Raw genomic sequence first — 22,513 nt, forward strand, 5'->3', positions numbered from 1 at the left:
CCAGTTTCACCTTTGATGTGAACTCTATTAAAAGTGTAAACCGTTGTATTCACTGCTTCTCTCCAGTACACATGAGGTAGATTTTCTTCTAATATCATGCTTCTAGCTGCATCCAGAATAGTTATGTTCTTCCTTTCCACAACTCCATTTTGTTGAGGAGTCCAGGGTGCTGATAGTTGTCTTCTAATTCCATTCACTTCATAAAACTTATTAAACTCCTTAGATGTGAATTCACCTCCTTGATCTGATCTTAAACATTTGATTTTCCTACCGGTTTCATTCTCTACCATTGCCTTGAATAATTTGAATTTCCCAAAAGCTTCTAATTTCTCCCTGATAAAAGTAACCCAACACATTATAGAATAATCATCAATGATTATCATAAAGTATCTATCTCCTTGTAGACTTCTTGTTCTTGCCGGTCCACACAAGTCAGTATGGATTAAATCAAGAACATTATTGGATTTCTTAGAAATACTCTTAAAATTTGTTCTAACTTGCTTTCCCATTTGACATTCCTTACATACCAAATTATGAGGTTTTGCAATCTTAGATAAATCTCTTACTACCTTAGATGGACTAATCTTTATAATGCAATCAAAATTCACATGACACAGTCTTTTATGCCATAACCAACTTTCATCAATATGTGCAATCAAGCATGTCTTTTCATTGTTATTCAAATGAAAGATATTATCTCTAGTCTGATTATTGGTTGCAATCTCCAAACCAGTTCTATTCATGATTTTTCATTTACCATTCTTGAACTATAACTAAAATCCCTTTTCAACTAATTAACCAACACTCAAAAGATTATGCTTCAAACCTTCAACATAATAAACGTTGTCAGTATTATGCTTACCATCAAAAGATATAGTGCCTTTTCCTCTAATAAAAAAAGCTTTATCATCCCTCTATCTTACGAGACCTCCATTGTATTCCTGAAAAGATAAGAATTTACTTTTATCACTAGTCATATGATGTGAACATTCAGAATCTATAATCCATTCATCCTTTTCTTCAATTTTAGGTGCCAAGGCCTACTCATCTTTTATTGCAACAAAAGCCCATCCATTATCTTTCGGTTCTTCATCAGTATAGTAACATGATTTGTCTCTATTCTTCTTAAATCTGTATCTCTGATAGTTAGGGTTAGGTTTATATGTCCTTTTAGCTTCTTCTCTCAATTTTGCATGTCTGCCAGGACATCTAGATGTCATATTACCAACTTTATTGCAGTTAAAACATTTAAATGGTGCTTTACCTTCATACTTACTTCCAATAGGACCTTTAGACATTTTCCTTGCAAATAGTGCTTCAAGTTCTTCCAATTCTTCATTTTCCTTTCTGATATCTTCAAGTTCTCTTGCATAAAGTGATTTCCAGTCAGATTTGTCAGTTGATGATGATGATGCTTTGAAGGCTAAATCTCTTTTAATTGTAGCAATAGGACCAAATTCCTCAAGCTCAAATGCTAAAAGTTTTCCAACCAAGGTATCTCTAGATACTGATGTATTAGGCATTGTTCTCAACTCATTAATAGAAGTTACTTTCATTTTGTATGTCAGTGGAAATTCTCTTAAAACTTTAGAAACAAATTCATCTTCACTCAAGGATCCTCCACAACATTGTATTCCCAAAACAATTTCATTAACCCTTTCCATAAAAGAAAAAATTATTTCATCTTCTTCCATTTTTTAGATTTTCATACCTAACCTGGAAGCATTCCAGTTTTTCAATTTTGGCAGTGGTATCTCCTTCATTCAATGTCTCCAATTTATCTCAAATAGCTTTAGCAGTAGATCGGTCTGATAATCCCATGATTTGTTGATCTAACAAGGCGCTCAAGAGTGCTTCCCTTTCTTTGCAATCATTCTCTTGATCCTTACCCAATGTTGGTGGATTATGTTGATTCGGTGTAGGACCAACATAACCATTCTTTGTAACATGCCATATGTCTCTTCCAATGAAATTCAGATGTGTCTCCATTCTGATCTTCCATATACCATAGTTAGTTCCATCAAGTTTCAGATTGTCCTTCCTAAAAATGTTTGTTGCCATAGAATCTCCTCAAGTTGTTAAACTTATGCAAAAAGAGGACTTAGCTCTGATACCAATTGTTAGGACCCTGAGGCAACTAAGAGGGGGGGGTGAATCAGTTGTTAATTAATTTCAACCCAAATATAACTTAATCAAACTTGATATTTAATAGTGGTAAACCAAACTTAATGTCGGTTCACAAATTAGCAATTAATATTAATACCAGTGAAACTCAATGCATAACACAAAAAGAGAAACAACATCCACAACACATAACATAGAGATTTGTAGGTGGAAACCTTGTAAGGGGGAAAACCATGGTGGGAAACCTTACCCATAATCAGATGATACTACTGCAGATAGTATGTGTATACAAATGGGGTATGCACATGCAGAAAGGCTAGCCGCCTAGATCTCATTGCTCAATCACAAAATAGGAGTCTCACTGACTACAATTGGATGGTTAAATCCAATGATAATGTATTGCTCAAAGTAGCATCTCTAATGTTGGATTCAGTACCGGTTAAGCTCTAATAATCACCTTCAATCCTTCCTTGAACCTTCTCTATGGTTTGTTCATATGATCTTCAATATTCGTACATGCCATGTTACAAAACATTATACCATATACCATTATCTTTCTTCTCCTTACTTACATCATCTCACAAATGAGATCTTACATATATACCAAAGCCTAAGACCAAATGTGTAGGGCGGCTTACCAAGAATATTACAATTAAAATAATTACAAATAAGTCAAGATGCGATGCACCATGTCGTCTTAATACATTTACAAAAATGTCCTATTAATTAAATCATCTCCATAATGTGTCATGTTGATCTGGAATAGATAATGCATGTCGGTTCATAACCTAGACCAATTTGCTGGTAACAACAAATATGTCAACCCAATTAGAATAATAACCAAAATACCAAAACCAAGTTTCCAAACCATGTCTTCGACATAACCAATTGATCTCCAGATGATAACAAGTCATCTTCAGTGTCAATGAACAATATGACCTGCCAGTGAGTGATATACCAGTGACTGTGCATAAGTCATTGAACTTGCTAGTGAACATAATGTGTTGGTTCAACATAATCAAATATCTCCAGAAGATAAGTGTTTACATCAATGACAAAACCAATGCAACACATCCATAATACCAATAATATAGGGAAAACAACCTTTAATATTTGGGTAAGCATTGGAAATTACAAGCAAGAAAGACTACATAGGGTTGTGAAGACATTATGCTCTTCTAAGAGGCATGCATAAGAAATGGATACAAATATTGCACACAATTATGATTTCTAGGAAGGATTAGGGAGGGACACAAAGCATAAACATATAAGATTTCAAAAGTTCCAATATCGTTTTCCATCACAAATCTCAGAGAAAAACTCAAGTCAAGAGATTATTATAGTTAATGTTAGGATAACAACTAAGAGTGGGGGATGAATTAGTTGTCAATAGATTATATTAATCAAACCAATTTAAAACCTTTAACCAGAGCACATAAATATTGAATACTGGAATAGCAGAAACAAATACCGGTAAGCAATAAAACTTAAGAATGAAACAGAGAATTAACACAATGAAACCATACCACATAACACCATGATTTATACGTGGAAAAACCAGTAAAGGGAAGCCTATCCATAGTCAGGTAATAATTCTACAGAAATTATGTGATACAATAAGGGGCCTACACATGCAGGATGACACACTACCTAGAGCACACTGCTCATTACAAAGGAGTCTCACTCACAACAAAGAGGTTATAACCACCTCAATATAATTGGATAACAATCCAGAAGAGTGAACTACCAGTGATAGCATCTACCATGCCTGATTACAGTCCCGGTTAAGCTCAATACTGAAGGCAAATTCATCGGGTATTGGCTTAACTCCAGACAGGTACCTCTGATAGATGATGACAACCCGAACCGCCTAAGATAGCTCCATCGGGTCATCAACACAACTCTGATGCAGTCTTCCCAAAAACCAGAAGTTATCCTGATGACCAAAATCAACTTCATCGGGTCATCGGGATAATGTCAAACCTGCTTCTCCGAGCTCTGATAGAAGAGGATACATCCGCAAGAGTCATGTTGATACATCTCACAGATTTTCTTCATATTGTTTCATCGGCAAGAGTTAACCCGATCAGTATGAACAATGGTCAAGTGAATTAGAGGAATTCACTGGACCGATTACCATTTCAGACGTTACTGAGGAACATGGGTATCAAGACCCATAGAATTTGAACACCACCTAAACTTGTGAGTACTCACTAGTTTCATCAAGGCATCTGCAACATTTTCTAGAGTGTCTACCTTAAAATTTTCCATCTCCCACCATGTCTCAAACGAAGTGATACTGAACATCAACATGTTTTGATCTTACATGGAAAGTAGGATACTTTGCCAAACATATGGCACTCTGACTATCACTCCAAATTTCAACCTGCCTTGCATCAAAACCAATATCTGAACTCAAATGCCTAAGATGGACTGCTTCTTTACAAGCATGTGTAGCCGCCATGTATTCCACCTTTGTAGTGGAAAAAGCGACTACACCTTTCCGCTTGCTCATCCAGCTAATTGCTCCACCATTCAGGATAAAAACATATCCACTAGTGGATCTCCTGCTGTCAATATCCCATGCCCAATCAGAATCCGTATAACCACAAATGTTGAGAGTTCTCTTTGAATCCTTCAAGTTACCATGATAACACAATGCAAAGTCTGAAGTACCCTTCAGATATCTAAACACTCTCTTTACAACATCCCAGTGTGGCTTTTTTTTTTATTCGACATAAACTTGCTAAGTACTCCCACTGGTTGGGAAATGTTTGGTCTTGTACATACCATAGCATACATCAGACTTCCTATAGCACTTGCATAAGGTATAATTTTCATGTCTTCAATCTCTTTTGGAGATTTCAGACTGTCCAGCACAGACAACTTAGTTCCCTACAAGATGGGAACAACTTATGTTTTACAGTCAGCCATATGAAATCTGTCAAGAACATTAGTTATAAATTTTCTCTTGCTGAGCTAAAGTTTCCTCTTAGATCTATCTCTTTTGATCTCCATTCCTAAAATTTAATTTGCTTTTCCTAAATCCTTTATTTCAAATTTCATAGAAAGATGAGATTTTAAATCTGAGATCATACCTTTTGTGTTTCCTATGAACAACACATCATCTACATACAAAGATATGATAAGAATCCTCTCACCATCAATTTTGCAGTAAATACAATGATTAGATTTTGATCTCACAAATCCCAAGGACAAAACAAATGTATCATACTTTTGATACCACATTCTGGGAGACTGTTTTAAACCATACAAAGACTTCTTGAGTTTGCATACTAGATGTTCTTTACCTTTTTCCACAAAGTGCTCAGGCTGGGACATATAAATTTCTTCTTCAAGATCACCATGAAGAAATGTTGTCTTCACATCCATCTTCTCAATCTCCCAATCATATGCTACTACGAGTGACGAGAAATCTAATAGATGTCAGCTTAGCTACAGGAGAGAAGCTTTCCCCATAGTCAATACCTTCTTTTTGCAAACACCCCTTTGCAACCAATCTTGCTGTGTATTTTTCAATGCTGCCATCTGGACCATACTTCTTTTTAAGAACCCATTTGTAGTCTATAGGCTTTCTACCTTTAGGCAATGGCACCAAATCCCAAGTTCCATTTTTATCCAATGATGACATTTCATCATTCATGGCTTCCAACAAGGAATCTGAATCAGGCATTTCAATTTCTTCTTTGACAGTCGTAGGTTCATCAATATCTGCAAGTAAAGCATAAGCATAATTAACATTCAATATAGAATGATTGTACTTATTAGGTGTATACCTATTAGGTTGTCATCTCTTTCGAGTAGATCATCTTCTCAACTCTGGTGTTGGGGCTTCTTGAGGTTCCATAGGAGGCTCACCACCATATTCTTCTTCAAAACTACTTGAACTGCTTGAACTCTCCTCATCTTCAGGTATCTCTGGAGATTCTTCTTTGGCTAGAGGAATTTCAACCTCAGCTTCTCCTTTCTTTTCTATATTACGATCTAGTGACATAGGTTTCAGCTCATGAAAAATCACACTTTTGTTGTACACAACCTTACCAGCCACTGGATTCCAAAGTTTGTATCCTTTCACACCAACTACATAGCCTATGAAGATACATTTTACCACTTTGTTATCCAACTTAGATCTATTCACATCAGACACATGAGCATATGCCTCTGCACCAAAAATACGAAGATTCCTTAGAGAGGGTTTCTTACCAGACCATGCTTCCATAGGTGTTTTGTCAACCAATGTTGAAGTAGGAGAACGATTCAGCAGGTAACACACTGTAGCAACTACTTCAGCCCATAATTTTTGTTCCAGCCTAGCTCCGCTCAACATGCTTCTTGCTTTCTCTATTAGGGACCGATTCAACCTCTATGCAACTCCATTCTGTTGTGGAGTGTAAGGTACAATCTTATGTCTCTTAGTTCCATGATCAACATAGTACTTGTCAAAATCTACACTACAAAATTCACCACTGTTGTTTGTTCTTAAACATTTAATCTTTCTCCTAGTCTGATTTTCAACAAGGTTCTTAAAGTCCTTAAACCGATTGAAAACTTCTGATTTACTTTTAAGAAAGTAAACAAATGCCCTGCTTGAATAATCATCTACAAAAGATACATAGTATTTAGACTTAGACAAAGAAGGTACATCCACTGGACCAAACATATCAGAGTGAATATAATCCAGAATATCAGAAGACTTATGAGAACTGGAATAAAACTAAATACGATTATGTTTTCCATATATGCAATGTTTGCAGAAATCAAACTCAAAACTACAATCATCCAGACCTTCAACCAGGTTGTTATTTTTCAAGGCTTTTAATTCTTTTTCACCTATGTGGCCTAACCTATTATGCCAGAGCATTGTTTTCTCAGCATGAAGTTTAGCTTCCAATGAATTAGCATTATACATCATTACAGTTCTCTTAATTGACTTTTCAGAGGCCATACTACAACATATAGGTTCAGCACTTAACTTATATAAAGTACCAAAATGATCACCCTTTGCCAATACAATGGAACCCCTGGTCATCTTGCAACCAATAGAAACAAAAGTAACTTGTACTCCAACATCATTAATTTTACTTATAGAGAGAAGATTTCTTGCCAAACCTAGTCTATGAAGAACTCCATTGTTCCCCTGCACTCTACCATTTGGGAATTGAATTTTAATTCTGCCTCTCCCTATAATCTCCAATATAGAATCATTGGCCAAATATACCTTTCCACCAACATACGATTCATATTTCGAGAACCACTCCTTGTGGAAGGTCATGTGAAAAGATGCACCAAAATCTACTAACCAGGTGTCATCTGAGGTAGGTACTGCCAGGGCTACTACAAATGCATCTACATCACTTTGAGAAGATTCAATGTCAAAATACTTCTTCTTCTTCTTCTTCTCCTTCTTTCAGTCCTTTCAGATATGCCCTTTCTACCCACAGTTCCAACACTTCACCTTTGACTTCTTGTCTGGAGATTTAAATCTCTCTTGAGACTTGGAGTTCTTGCCTTTGTTCTTGTCTTTGTCATTTGGTCTGCCTCGAATAAAGAGTGTATCTTTTTTCATCTCAAAAGACTTCTTTCTCATTTCTTCTGAAAAAAGAGTATTTACCATAGTATCCATCTTGAACCAATATTCTGATCTCTCTTCATTCCCTTGCCGTGCAACTACTGCAAAAACATGTCCTGGCTGTACAAGATCTGATAGACAATCATACTCAAGTGAAATTTCCATGTCATCATTTGACAAGGATATTGTTTCAGATAAAGGAGTTAGATAGTGGGGAGCCCACATATCAACCCACTCACTTGACTCGCACTGATCCCAATCACACCGAATACAACTCTGACAAAAACAAGCCAACGCTCATGTCCAAATGGTCCATGTACTTGCATCTAAGCTAAGAAATGAATGCATCTTTGAAGAATTTCTTTAATTGTTTGACAATCCAATCTATCTCCCACGGTTCCCTCCTCAACCAACCAAAAGAATCTGCTCACTGTTGAATCAAGAGTACCTCCATGTGACAACGTTGAACTACACCAATCAACAATAAAACGTGCATCAGAGAAATTTGCACCTGAAATCCTCAATTTCTCCTTAACTAGATCTCTCTTCAAACATGCACCTGCTCCATCATGCTCTCCCTTCCCATGCCCTACCTCAAAAAAATACCAAATATGAGGTATACGCCTCTCCACATGCATTCTACTCAACCAATAAAACATACGAGCATTCTTGAATTGACCCGTACAGTTATCTGACCATATTATATGTCAGTCAATTGCAATATCTTTCTCATGCAAGAACTCAAAAAAATTCTCAAAAGAATGTTGCACATACTTGGAGGAGTGTGATCTATCATCAATCATATAAAAATGATACTCCCTGATTATCTTCATGTCCTCTTCTATACTATCAAGAGCATGTCTATATGTAATGTGAACAAAAATAGCAATCTGGACTAAATTGTAGTACTAAGATTGTACCTCATTCTGTGGTTGCAATGTATAGTTCTCTGCAAAATCAACCACTGATACAATAGTGCCAATCGGGAAAGAGTTCTTACACATCCTAAACTATTGATCCAACCACTGAGACCTATGGGTGTGCCTTGCATACTTGTAGAAAAGATTTTCCTTAAAATCCAAAATTAAATCAGCAATACTCACTTCTCTTGAGACTAATTCGCATCTAGAACCTTCACCTCCACTCTTCAAAGTATATTTCACTGTCTCGTATCTTTTTTTCTCAACATAATTATTTCCAAACTCGTGTTCGCTACCCTCATGAAAATATGAAACAAACTTTGACAACCCACCGCATTCTGAGCACTTCTCATTCAAACAATCATTTCTATAGAAATAGAAGCCATCATCTCTAGGGCATAAAAATAGATCTTGCAAGTCTCTTGATGATCTCGAAAATAGAATTGCACCACACTCCTACAACATCCCATTAGTATGCATCATAGAATGAATATGACATAAAAGTTCATGGTACATTGAAAACTCCACATGGTACTTGCAACAACAGGTATTGCGAATCTTAAGAGGAACACAATAAAATGGTTTCAAAGATTCAAAGGCCCTTTGTGATATTTGAAAAGTTGGATGTAATTCACAAAAAAAATTGTACAACATTGTTTGGCTTGATTCCAAGAAATGTTTGGGATGCGGTGTGCGGTCTCGGTTGCTGATTCTTAATTTCAAAACATCCTTTACATTGGGTGACACTCTAGAATTAGAGTGCCAAAATTGTTGAATCTTTTCCTTCACATTGTCTGTCAACTTTCTATCAACAAGTGGAAGCCTCCCACCAAATTTTCCACATGTTGAGCATTTTCATTATCACTTTCAACATTTTCAAAATTTTCAATATTTTCACTTTCAAAATCTACATTTTCAATTTCAATAACTTGTGGCACATTTTCAAATTCAATTTCCTCTTCAATTGAAGTAACATTAGCAATATTTAACATACCTTGTCTTCTCCTCCTATGACATTCTCTATGTCTTTCTCTATACACTTCATTTTGGTCATTTGAAAGTTTTCTTTTGCATTTAGACTTCCGACGACTACTACTCCCCATTTCCCTCCACACATGCTCCTTCGTGATTGATAATGTAAGTTTTCACTTTAAGAACCTCCCAAAAGCACAAATTTGTCTCTAGCTGTCTAAAAACCCATGATCCTCGATAGAAAATAGAATATGCAGACTGTGGGCCATTGGAATCTACAAAATTGCCCACAAACCCCTTTTTTCCTTATTTTTTGTACTAGAATCGGATATCCGATTTTAGTACAAAATTTTTCCCGTTGTTGCCATTTATTTAGTAAACTACCACATGGCAGAAATCCCATATCCGATTAAATCAGATATCGGGTTTTATCAGTCATATTTTAGAGAGAGAGAGAGAGACAGAGATAGAGACAGAGAGATAGAGACGAAGATAGAGACAGAGGCAGAGACAGAGACAGAGACAGAGACAAAGGGAGAGAGATGGGGAGGGGGAAGGGAGAGAGAGAGAGAGAGAGATAGAGAGAGATTAGGGGAGAGGGATAGAGAGAGAGATAGACAGAGAGACAGAGAGACAGAGAGAGACAGAGAGAGAGAGACAGACAAAGACAAAGATTAGGGGAGAGAGAGATAGATGGAGAGATTAGGGGAGAGGGATAGAGAGAGATTAGGGTAGAGAGAGAGAGAAGGAGAGGGAGAGGGAGAAGGAGAGGGAGAGAGAGATTAGGGGAGAGGGGAGAGAGAGAGATTAAGACATCATAGGACATCATGAACCCTTATGACATTAAGACATCATGAACCCTTGTGAGATTAGGGGAGAGAGAGAGAGAGATTAAGACATCATCAACCCTTATGACCTCTTAGGACACCATATGACCCCTAATGACAGTCGCTTTGGGTCATATTGTGTCCTAAGGGGTCATATTGTGTCCTAAGGGGTCCTATGGTGTCCCAAGACACCATATGACCCCTATGGACACAATATGACCCCTAACGACACAATAGGACCCCTTAAGGCACCAAATCATGTTGTTAGGGGTCATATTGTGTCTTACGGCCCCTTAGGACACAATATGACCCCTAATGACACAATTTGGTGTCTTAAGGAGTCCTATGGTGTCCTAAGACATGATATGACCCCTATGGACACCATATGACCCCTAATGACACCATAGGACCCCTTAAGACACTGAATCATGTCGTTAGGGGTCATATGGTGTCCTAAGGGGTTGTAGGACACAATATGACCCCTAACGACATGATTTGGTGTCTTAAGGGGTCCTATGGTGTCGTTAGGGGTCATATGGTGTCTTCGGACACCATAGGACCCCTTAGGACATAATATGACCCAAAGTGACCCAATATAGTGTCATTAGGGGTCATATGGTGTCCTAAGAGGTCATAAGGACTCATGGAATACCATATGACCCCTTAGGACACCATATGACCCCTTAGGATACCATATGACCCCTAACGACGTGATTTGGTGTCTTAAGGGGTCCTATGTTATCCATAGGGGTCATATGGTGTCTTGGGACAACATACGACCCGTTATGACACCGTTATGGACACCATATGACCCCTAACGACACCATAGGACCCCTTAAGACACCAAATCATGTCGTTAGGGGTCATATGGTGTCCTAAGGGGTCGTAGGCCACAATATGATCCCTTAGGACACAATATGACCCAAAGCGACCCAATATGGTGTCATTAGGGGTCATATGGTGTCCTAAGAGGTCATAAGGGTTCATGGGACACCATATGTCTTAAAGGGTCCTATGGTGTCCCAAGACACCATATGACCCCTATGGACACCATATGACCCCTAATGACACCATATGACCCGTTAAGACACCATATGACCCCTTAAGACACCAAATCATGTCGTTAGGTGTCATATGGTCTCTCTCTCTCTCCCTCTCTCTCTCCCTCTCTCTCTCCCTCCTCTCTCTCTGTCTCTCCCTCTCCTTCTCTTTGTCTCTCTCTCTCTCTCTCTCTCTCTCTCTCTCTCTCTCTCCCTCTCCCTCTCCCTCTCTCTCTCTCTCTCTCTCTCTCTCTCTCTCTCTCTCTCTCTCTCTCTCTCTCTCTCTCTCTCTCTCTCTCTCTAAAATATGACTAATAAAATCCGATATCAGATTTCTGCCATCACCATTTATGTGGTAGTCCAGTACATAAAAGGCGGCAACAGGAAAAATTTTGGGGACCACAAATTTATATATTAAAATTGGATATCTGATTTTTGTAGTCAAATTTTCAAATTTCAAATTTTGGCTCGGGAATGCTTCGGTATTTGGCTTGGAAGTGACAAGCCTAGAAAGTCAACTGAAAAAATGTGTTTTTCAGTATTCTTTGATTTTCCAGACTTTACACTGGTGGCTGACAACTTTTTTTGTAGCCAAAATTGATAAAACGAAAAGGGTTTTTTAAGGACGTTCCCAGCTTTCCAACAATATAAAGCTTGTCTTATTTCAACTTTAATAAATAATTATTATTTATTTCTAATTGAATTCTGACAATAGTCCTAATTGATATATTGATTGAAAAACACTCATAAGTTTCAAACGGTATAACATTTTTTGAATCTGAAACATGCGTCACATCCTATGCTTCGTCTACTATAGGGAAAAATTAAAAAAAATTAAATTTCATAAGGTTTTGACCAAGTTAAGGTGGTCAGACGTAGGAGTTTCTGAATTTCTGAAACGCTGTAGTAAAAAATTCATAAATAATTATTTACTTTATAAAAAAAATTTTTAAAATGTGTCACATTCGGACATGAGTCTAATACTTATATTATAAATATTATAAAAAAATATTATGATTTGATTGTGATTAGGGTGGTCAGACATACGTCTACTTCTTATTTTTTTCCTGAAATTTGAGTACCACTACATTAAAATTTGAAATTTTCATCAAATACGATTTTTTTTTCCAAAAAACAACTAGTAGCTTAGAAACTACATTCAATTTTATATATATTCTCTTCTTACATATTTTAAAAATAATGTTCACAACTTATTCAAATTTTCATGTCAAATTGCATAACTCTGGTTTTCTGAAATTTCATTGCCACTTAAGGGCCTATTTTGGCACACCATGATCCTGCACATACCCATTCAACTATGGTGACTGTGCTACTGTCTCTGGTTTGACCTGGGAAATGTGTTATCTTAAGCAAGATATACTAGTTGAAATTTTTCAGAGAAACTTGTCTCGGTCTCTTCAGGTAGATTATAGGGAGGTAGTCAGTTGTGTTATAGAAGTGTACCACGAGGAGTGGATTTTTGAGCATGGTTATATCTATAGGAAATTCCTGCACAACATGGATTGGAAGTTCAACCCTGGAGCCGCTATTGGATGTCAATCATCTTTCATCAGGTTACGTGGCTACAATGCTTTGTTTCATATGGGTATATAGTTTTCCCAACCCGTTAATGGTTTTGCTTGAAGGATCTTGTACCCCTATATTATAAGGCCCTTATGGCCGCATATATATTTAGATAATTTTGGCTTGAGGTTGTCTTTTCTTTTGAGTCTGTTTGTTTGAGGTTGTGCCCGGTTCCCCTCCACCCATCTTCACATAAAATCTCCTTCTCTCTATACCTCTTTATGACTCTGTGGCCTAATCTTTATGCAATGGTCTTATTCAAGCTTCTGAGGTTCTATGTGTCCTATTAGTCCCAGTCCCCATTTAATGCCTATGTTACCCCTAAATTTTAAACTTTTGGTAAGTTGCCCCTTTCAGTTATTTCCTTCTCTTTTGTTCTAGTCACGACTTTATCGCATTTCCTAACCTTGTTGCAGGGTTCTTAACTTTCAAAAGTCCTCGATCATTCAATATGATTGCAAGTTCATGAAAGTCGGGTTTCTATTTGTCCCTGAAACGGTTCAGTGGTTGTGAAATTTTGTGATCCCCTGATCGTTTGATATTTAGTATTGTGTCAAGTTGATCTTCCTGACATTCTAAAGGATGTCCCCATTCCCCAGATAGAGGTATTTATGGCGATGTAACTTCAAAATCATGTGGAGAATTTGTTGGAATGACCACATGAGCGGTGGAAAGGATAGGTCATGCTTGCATGCCCCTTGAATTAAATAAGCCCGTCTAACCAATAAGAATGTATGCTTTTTTCCATTACCAGCCTCAACCTCATCAGCCGCCACATCATGAAAAACTTCAAAGAACGAATCAAAGGGAGTTTTTCTAAGTATTGTCATTAATAGCAATTAAGGACATGAAAAGGTGGTGGCATGCATTAAAACATCTGATATTATCATTTTTGTAGAGAATATTAAATGTGAAATTTTAGAAAATCCCATAGTTTGCCTATGACAAAATGGTCTTCTCTTATGACAATGAGTTGTCGTTTCCCAACCCAAATTTAAATTGGCCAGAGAAAGAATAGGAAGACATAATAAAATAGTTGCAGTCTTTTGCATGGAAAGCACGTACTAATTTTAGTGAATATAGGAAAGTTATTTCTATTTGGGGAAGATCGTCAAGCAAGCTCAGAACCATGAACAACGTTTGTAAGATGAGCTGGTAGCAAGAAGGAACCTGAATAATTAACTTCGACAAAATGATGCTCAAAGCTAGGAAAAGTCTTGTGGTGCAACCAGATGTCGATTACTTGCAGGAAGACATTCTCATGGATTTGTTCGACTTGTTCCAAGCTACTATCGATGATGAGGAAGATTTTATAGATATCATGTTGACACTGATTTAAGAAGAAGAGAAAGCAGACGAGATTGACAAGCGGATTGCAGAGCAGTACCCGACACCTAATGCTGGAGCCTAAGTCTGATGATTTTATAAGCCTTACCTATATTGAGATGGTCTATATTTGATACTTCTCTATGGAAGTTCTTTTTTGAAATAGTCACTTTCAAGACCACTATTTTAGTAACCGTTTCTTGGAATGGAAAAGACTTGAAAAATGGTTATAAATAGGAAGTTTAGGGAACTTTTAAGGATCTTTTGGGAAAACTTTGTTTTTCTCATTAGAGAAAAAAACTTTATACACGTGATTATCTTATATTTTATTATAGAAGAACTTATGGTGGCTTTCATATACTTGTAATCTTTGAATTACGATGTGTGGATGCTTTTTCTATTCTTTGTAATGGATGTCAGTTGGTGAATTTATATTGAAGTGGTAGATGGTTTTTTGAAATTTAAGTTGCTGTGAAATATTATCTTTTAATGGTGTTTCGTAGTGACTCTTTATTTAAAAAATTAAAAAAAGTAGTTAGTTTTCTTAAATGAATACCTTTACAAAGCTTTTTGGTTAAAAGCTCTTGCCTTATTTGCTTTCTAGTTAAAAGAATTCAAGTTATTTATGTATTCATTGAAAATCATATGAAGGTAGCTACTACCATGTAAAATAAGCACAAAATCAGTCAGTTGGTAATTTGCTAGGCTAATTCAACTGTGGTTACATTTGTCATCTCCATGGGCATGAGAATATAGAGATAGGTGACAAATCTATTAACCAACACTAATGATAGTCGAGTATGCTAATTGGACATATTTCTTTGTAATTTTGACTCATTACTCTTGGCTTGTGTGGATGAGATGGATGAGATGTCTGCTCCCTATAATGAAAGGAAAAGGCGAGACATTTATTTCCAAGTTTTATTGGCTTGAGGTTTTTGCTAGTCTAATTTTCGTTTGTTTCTTGGGATCTTAAGCTTTTCTCTGTCTAGTTGTTGGCTCTCTATTAGCTATAGAAAAATTATGGGTGGTGAAAGTAAGAGGGTGAATCCCACCTCTTATGAGAAATAAAAAAACAAATAGCCTATTTGGGATAAAATTTTGGCGGGCAGTATTACTCCTTACCTAGAGAAACTACATGGCTATGACCCTCTAGTGACTAATGCTTTTCTGGAAGGGTGGGAGAATGGGATTTTATGTACTTATAAGGTTGAAGTATTAGTTGTTGAAGACCTCATTGCTGAAATCATTGGAATTTTGGTGGAGGGGAAAAAAATTTATAGTTACCAAAAGGCGTCTAATGAGGATATCAATATCTTTTTCAAGAGGCTGAATGGAAGAGGGTTAAGTAGATTATAACAAATGGGGGTTATGACTAGGTTTCCATCAAAGCCCTTTGGGATAAATTCATCGAGGTTGTGATGAGGTATTTAACCCTTGATTGTCATTTTACAAGCCTGTTTAGCCATCATTTCATGATTTTAAATCATTTTAGGCATGATAGATGGATATCCTTGCCCTTATATCTTATTTCTTCTCTCATCCATGGGATTAATGCTCATATAAATAACCCCTATTTCCTGGTTCTCCATGAAGGCCTCATTCTCCTTATCATGGAGCATGAAAACACTTTGTCTATTCAAACTAAACCATCTGATTCTAAACACAAAATTAAGTTAGCCTGGAATTTTTGCCAGCATTTCTCTTATTTTTCTGCTGACTTTGAAGATGCCCCTTCTGATGAAGATGCTTGCTAGCATATTGGTAATCACAAATACCTTAGGAAGGATAATTCTACCCCAAGTTGGCCTCATGGGTATGAAACTAATAAAGAAGACTCTAATTATGTGCCCTTGGACGCATATGTTTTGGACTCCTTAAGTCCTAGTTCTACTAAGAATGGTAAATCCTAGGTGGGAGAATCATCAAAGTCTTCAAAGTATAAAAAGGTGACAAAAAAGAAGAAAAAATGCCCTAATTTGTCTCATTATATTATCAAGGATAAAAGGGCGTCTGGTTCTCCCCATGTTAAGAAGACTTTGGAGAATTCAAGTGTGAATTTGAGAAAGAAAATAGATAAGTAGGAAGGGGACAAGGTCGACATACCTAATTTTGGTGGGGACCCATAGGGGATGGAATTCCACATTGATATCTTTGTTGAAACTGAGAAAGGTACCCCTGTAGGATTGGATAAGGGGTCCTCTACCAATGGAACATGTTGGTGGTGGCCAAGGATGTGACTGAAGGGAAAAACAATCTGTTTAAATGGATGGTGTTTGAAATCAAATTGCTTAAGAAAATGGTTGATACCCTTAATGACAAAATGGAACTGGGGTAGAATAGTTTGAATAGGAACCCTTTTGTAGACAATTCTAGAAAAAATGCTTGCTCTTATCTAGAATGTGGCCAAGGATGTGAAAACTATGAAGTTGGATCATGAGGAAAAGATCAAGTCTCTTGAAGAGACCATTGATAAGAATCATGATAAGCATAGGGCTATTGTGGCTGTGAGTAGAACTATTATGTAGAATAGTTCTGAAGGTCTTAAAAGTTTAAATTATAAGTTGCGGACCCTTAAAGGTTTGTCAAAGGGTAATTTTGGTTCCCATTCTACTTCTGTCAAGGATGATGGGAAGAATGCTATTGCAAATCAACATGGTATGGGTACACGACATGCTCTTGGCCTCTTCACTAGAACATGCAACCATGATAAAGGTAAGAATGATCAAGCTCAAATTTTCCATGATGTTTAGAACATCAATGAAGGTGTAATTCACAAGAATGTTGAAGCTTAACAAATGATAAATAATCTTTAGTAGGCTTTTTGGTCTCTTGACCCTTTTTTCTCTCTTTTGTTTTGTTGTTGGTTGGCTATTAGTTTGCATCTTTCTCTCATGGTGCTGGTTGCCCTTTTTGGTAAAGGGTTTTGGGATCCCTTCAAAACCCGTTATACTCTAATAAAAATCAACAAATAAAAGTGCAAAATACTAAAAATTGCTAGGTAAGATTATAAGGTAAAGATAAATGACTATAAGTTGGATTGAACAACAAACAATGGTGACCCTTACTTCGTCTGGCGAAAATAATAATATCAAATGACAACATACACGTTATCACCTAAGATTCAAGATTTGAGTTAAATTATTGGATCGATACATGTATGTCTCCATTTCTATGCACTTATTACTATGAAATTTGGATAATTTTACATGAAATCTTCCCTATACTTATAGAGAATATATGTAACAAGCTAAAAAAATAAAAAATTCTATTTCAGTCAAATAATCGCAATCAATCATATCTTAGTATTAACCATGACTGCAATATTTATTTTTTCCATAAAGAGGTAAGCCCCATACTTATATTGATATATTAAAAAGTACAATTACAATGTCATGACAGATCCCAGATTACGGACACTAAAACTCCTGAAAAGCCATGCCAAAAGGTAAGCAGCTTCATGTAACCATGATTGCAATACTAGTCTGGACACCACATAAGCATACATTGATATGAGTTGATATAGTTTTAAAATATCTTAAATAATAATAATAATCCATAAGATACTAAATAATTTATATTTAAGCGAGAGAGGCAACATATTCTAGATTAATATGATTCACTGCTCTGAAGAGTCCATCATTTCTGTTCTTGAGAACCCATTGTCCAGTGACAAGAAGATCTTCCTCAGTGTAAGAAAACGGGACGGATACTTTGGCCTCGCTGGCCATCAGATTAACAATGACTTTTTGGTCGGGCTTGGCGGTGACACTGTAAGTTCCACCGAAAGTGATTTCTTCTTCCTCTGTTTCCCCCCAGTTCATCGTGCGGCTCTCTTCGGCAGAGACCTGCAATCCAAAGCCCAAAGTCTCGGCAGCCGCAAGGGTGAATGAGCCGCTCACGCCCGTGGTACACGCCACGGAATTGCTCCACGTCCTTGAATTCTTCACAGTGCGAGAAAAAATCATCTTATACGTGTCGGTAGACGAGGAGGTGTTGGTGTGCGACAAGGTCTGGAGAACCACTGGCTCGGAGTCGGAGATTTCAACGTTGTCCAAGTCGTAGTGGATCGAGTGTACCCTGCGCCAAACCACGGGTTCCTCCACCGTAAGACGCGCAGATTGGTCGATTGTAGACACCCACGGGCATAAGTAGTGCCGGCCAGACAAACTGCTGTACCACCGTGAGCAGAACAAATTGTTGCCAAGGGACAGCAGAGCCACGGTATGTTCATCAACCAGAACGGGTTTGAAGTGGTGGTCAGTCTCGCCCGTTTTACCGTCAGGATCGATCGCAACATAGGTGTCAGACATTCGCTTCCAGTATCTATCGTAAGTCAAGTGCCGAATTTGTATGCCATCGGACGAGACCTCCACTTCGTTGGGCACGTTTGGGTCGGCGACTTTGCCAGCATTGAACTGAAGCCAGTACGTTGTCGCAAACGGTCCCACTGTTGCGCACCCCAGATAAGAACCATTATCTCCTTTGAAGGCCACATATTGAGGAAGAATATCAAGGGACTCGGCGTACAAGAGCCCCTCCGCCTGGGAGTGGGCAAATAAGTAGCTCTCCAGGTTATTGCTTACAGCCAAAGGCTCGTTTTGTTGCACCAAATGCAGCCGCACAGCATTCTCTTTGTGAAATACAAGGCGGAAGAGAGTACACGACGAACTTGAGCTTCCATCGGCAACGATGAGGGCGCTCTCAGGGTCTTCTTTCATCCAGAATTTCTGGTTGAAGCAGCACTTTATATGCACATGCCTCTCACCATTCTCGTTATCACCATTTTCCTCTACCAGCTCATGTTTTACCAAAGGACTGGTGAGATCATCGTAACAGAATCTTAGAAACCCGCCTTTGTACCACCCTAAATATTTGTTGTTGGCTCCTCTGAATGCCACGCTCCGGCCTACAAGTGGAGAAATTTTTGCGGCACTCATGGGCTGAGCAGGCGTAGCCATTCTGAAATGCAAATAGCAGTGAATTCAAACTATGCTCAAGGCGCTTATGCTATACATGTTGGCTCTCGTGCCTGGCATCGTTTATGTTTATATAGACCTTAAGATCCCACATGTTGGCTATCGTGTCTGGATATCATGGATTAGCTCACACGATAAGTAATCTCATGAGGAGAAGACTCCCTTTTTACTATTGAACGAAGTTATCTGAGTCACTTTGCGTGACTGAACATGTGTCAATTATTAATACCTACTAAACGATGAGTGAATATGCGCTAATGACAACTACTAACCGGATAATAAGTTATTAATAATTTATCTACCCACCCTCCCACTTGGCCACTATAATGGAGGGTAGATCGAAGAGCTTACCACTATCCGAAGAAAGAAGTGCAAGGTCGAAGGACTCCCCTCCCCACTATGGGATGGAAGAGCTTCCCATAGATGCTGAAGCTCGAAGAGCCCACCTCTCTAGAGTTACCCAAATCTTAGCTTTGTTCCCACAATTGGGAATTGATGGATTTTCCATTGGAATTATTTATGAAGGGAATTTGTAGTCATCTATTTTAGCTGTTTGATCAGTTATTTAAATCTACAATAATTGCATTTTTGAGGTCTCATTTAATTATTTGTTTGTTATTCAATTATATTAATTTTATCACATTTTTAGTTACATCTATTATCATTTATTCATCATTATTGACCATTTATTAAAGATGTACCTTTATTCATATATATAGATTTCATCGTAATGTTGAGATCCACACTTTATTGTCCGACAACAAATTTAAGGAGCTCAAGTCTAATCCTTAAATTTTAAACTTTTAGATTCAAATTCAGCTTGGTTTATGTTTTTGTGGCTATTTATTATGTCTTGGTATTTAAAAGAATTTAGTGTGAACTTAAAAAGCCATCTACAACGTCTAGAAATATATTAATTTGAAGATTTATGCAAACACATCTACAACTACAAGGAGTAGTCTTTCTAGAAACATTTTAATTTGAAACTTGACATAAACACATTCACATAAGGGCCAAGATCTATAGAAAGATATTTACATGCTTGAGAATGTAATCTTTGAATATTCATCTAATCTCATACATTTAGTCTTACAAGTAGATTGATTAGGGAGAATTGACACTTGCAATTTGATAACTTTCTCAAGGTATTTATCATTTTTCAAGTTTAATCAATTTAAATGTATCCTACTTTATGTAATTATATGTATTAAATTAATCTAGTTTAATCCATATACTATTTTTGTACTTTCAATTATGTAAATGTGACCATGAACCTAAGATGAATATTTGTAACTTGCAACTTGCTAAATGTCTTTAGACAATAGTAAAAGTTAAATAAATATTATTAATTCCTATTAGGATGTAGCTATACTATGACATCTTTGGAGTTAAAAATAATTATAATACACAAAACAACTATAATCAAAAATTTAATAATTTATCATCAACTCTATAATGTTTAAATTTGAAAAGAAAATTATTGATTTTTAATTTAACATTCTATAGAATAGTTGATATAACCTTTCGATACAGTAAAAAATCTTATTATTGTTAGTAATTTAGCATTTAAAAAAAAGAAAATCAATAAAATTATATGAAATTTCTTACAATATCTCAATGTTTTGTTAAAATGTTTCTATGAAATTTGTATATACATTATAACATCCTCGCCAATGAATCTATACATTATAACCTTAGGTTTGAGATCTATAATACACACAACTATTTTAAATTTTCACCATGGTCTAAGTTGTGTAGTTCCACATATATGCTAACACTATTAATGTCAAATACATCAATTTTCCACAATCCACAAAATTATGATTAATGCTTTTGCATTTGATTATGTGTTATTTTTCGCATCAATGTTTTGGATCACTCTGATCCATCATCATGATGAATGAATGCAAACAGTGTAAATGTCAACAATTAAATTCATTTCTTCAAAAAGTTATTATAATGGTCATAAATATGCAATTGTTTTCACTAAATAGATAAATGGTGTAACATTCTATAAAATTAAATCTACAAAATCAATTGCAAAAGACATAGTTGATTTCAATCTAATAATAATTTGTCAATAAAGATCATGAATATGTTAATCTCATTTATAACACATAAATGAAAGATAGAAAGTTTTAAAATAATGATGAACTTATGAATATTCTAGTAAAAAATGTTGCAATAGTTTACTGTGAAATCATGCTATTATTATGTGTTATTCAACAAACTATTTGATTTTATCGTATTTACAATAATATTTTTACTATTATTATACTAGTATCATCATATTTTAAGGTAAATATACTAGTTATATAGAATTTTCATGGTGAAATTTGTATACTTTTGGATTTGTATTTCTATTTAGTTTTGAATTTATTGTTAGAGAATGTCTTAATATAATTACATAGAGATGTGTATATTTTTGTGTTAAAATTTCTTTTCATAAGTCTTATGTATATTCACCTAATCTCATTTACACATATCTTAATATAAGTTACCATCTTGCTAGCCTCTTTGCACCAATTCTCATGCATTTCTCTAGTTCAAAAGAGGTTACAATTGAAGAAGAAAACACTATAACAATTACACACCAAGACACTAACTAAAAATCACAATCAATTTGAATTATATTTAAAAAATTAAATTTTAATGTTCAATAAAAACTGGGATATTTTTATTTGATATGATATGAATTTGATTTTGGTAAACTATAATATACCTGCAATATCTAACCAATATAACATCCAAAATAATGCGAAGTTAAATCTGTTTTATTTGGGAAAGGATAAATTGTGAATTATAATTAATTTATTAAATCAAACTAAACTATCAGATTGCTTAAATTAATTTGGAAAATATTCATAAGATTGAGGAATGTGGAGTTGGTGGTCGTAACGATGAGATCACAATTGCTTGCTTGTAATGATGACGGCATTATGACGTAGATTGAGTTATATTTCAAGAGAAGATAGCACAGAATTTGCTTTCACATCACCGTACTTCCCATGGAGTTAATATTGTCTTTGCTTTTTTAAATGTTGCAGTGCTGATGTGGTAAGATTTGAAAATGAAATGGATACAAAAATCACACAGCCTAAAAATGATTGGAGTGTTTTATGTGGTAAGATTTGAAAGTGGAAAAGAATGT

General features: G+C 36.1%; 1 protein-coding gene across 1 annotated transcript; it reads right to left on the bottom strand.

Moving 5' to 3' along the window:
* Window positions 1-17,964: 17,964 nt before the first annotated feature.
* Window positions 17,965-19,344, bottom strand: LOC131041739 (uncharacterized). The gene has a single exon (XM_057974929.2). It carries the CDS (start codon window positions 19,342-19,344, stop codon window positions 17,965-17,967), a length of 1,380 nt encoding a protein of 459 aa, XP_057830912.2.
* Between the last annotated feature and the right edge of the window lie 3,169 nt (window positions 19,345-22,513).

Source organism: Cryptomeria japonica, chromosome 8 (assembly GCF_030272615.1).
Source record: "Cryptomeria japonica chromosome 8, Sugi_1.0, whole genome shotgun sequence".
NCBI classification, from domain to species: domain Eukaryota; kingdom Viridiplantae; phylum Streptophyta; class Pinopsida; order Cupressales; family Cupressaceae; genus Cryptomeria; species Cryptomeria japonica.

Coding starts and splice junctions, on each gene's coding strand:
- LOC131041739 (XM_057974929.2), bottom strand. CDS start 19,344: ATGGCTACGCCTGCTCAGCCCATGAGTGCCGCAAAAATTTCTCCACTT.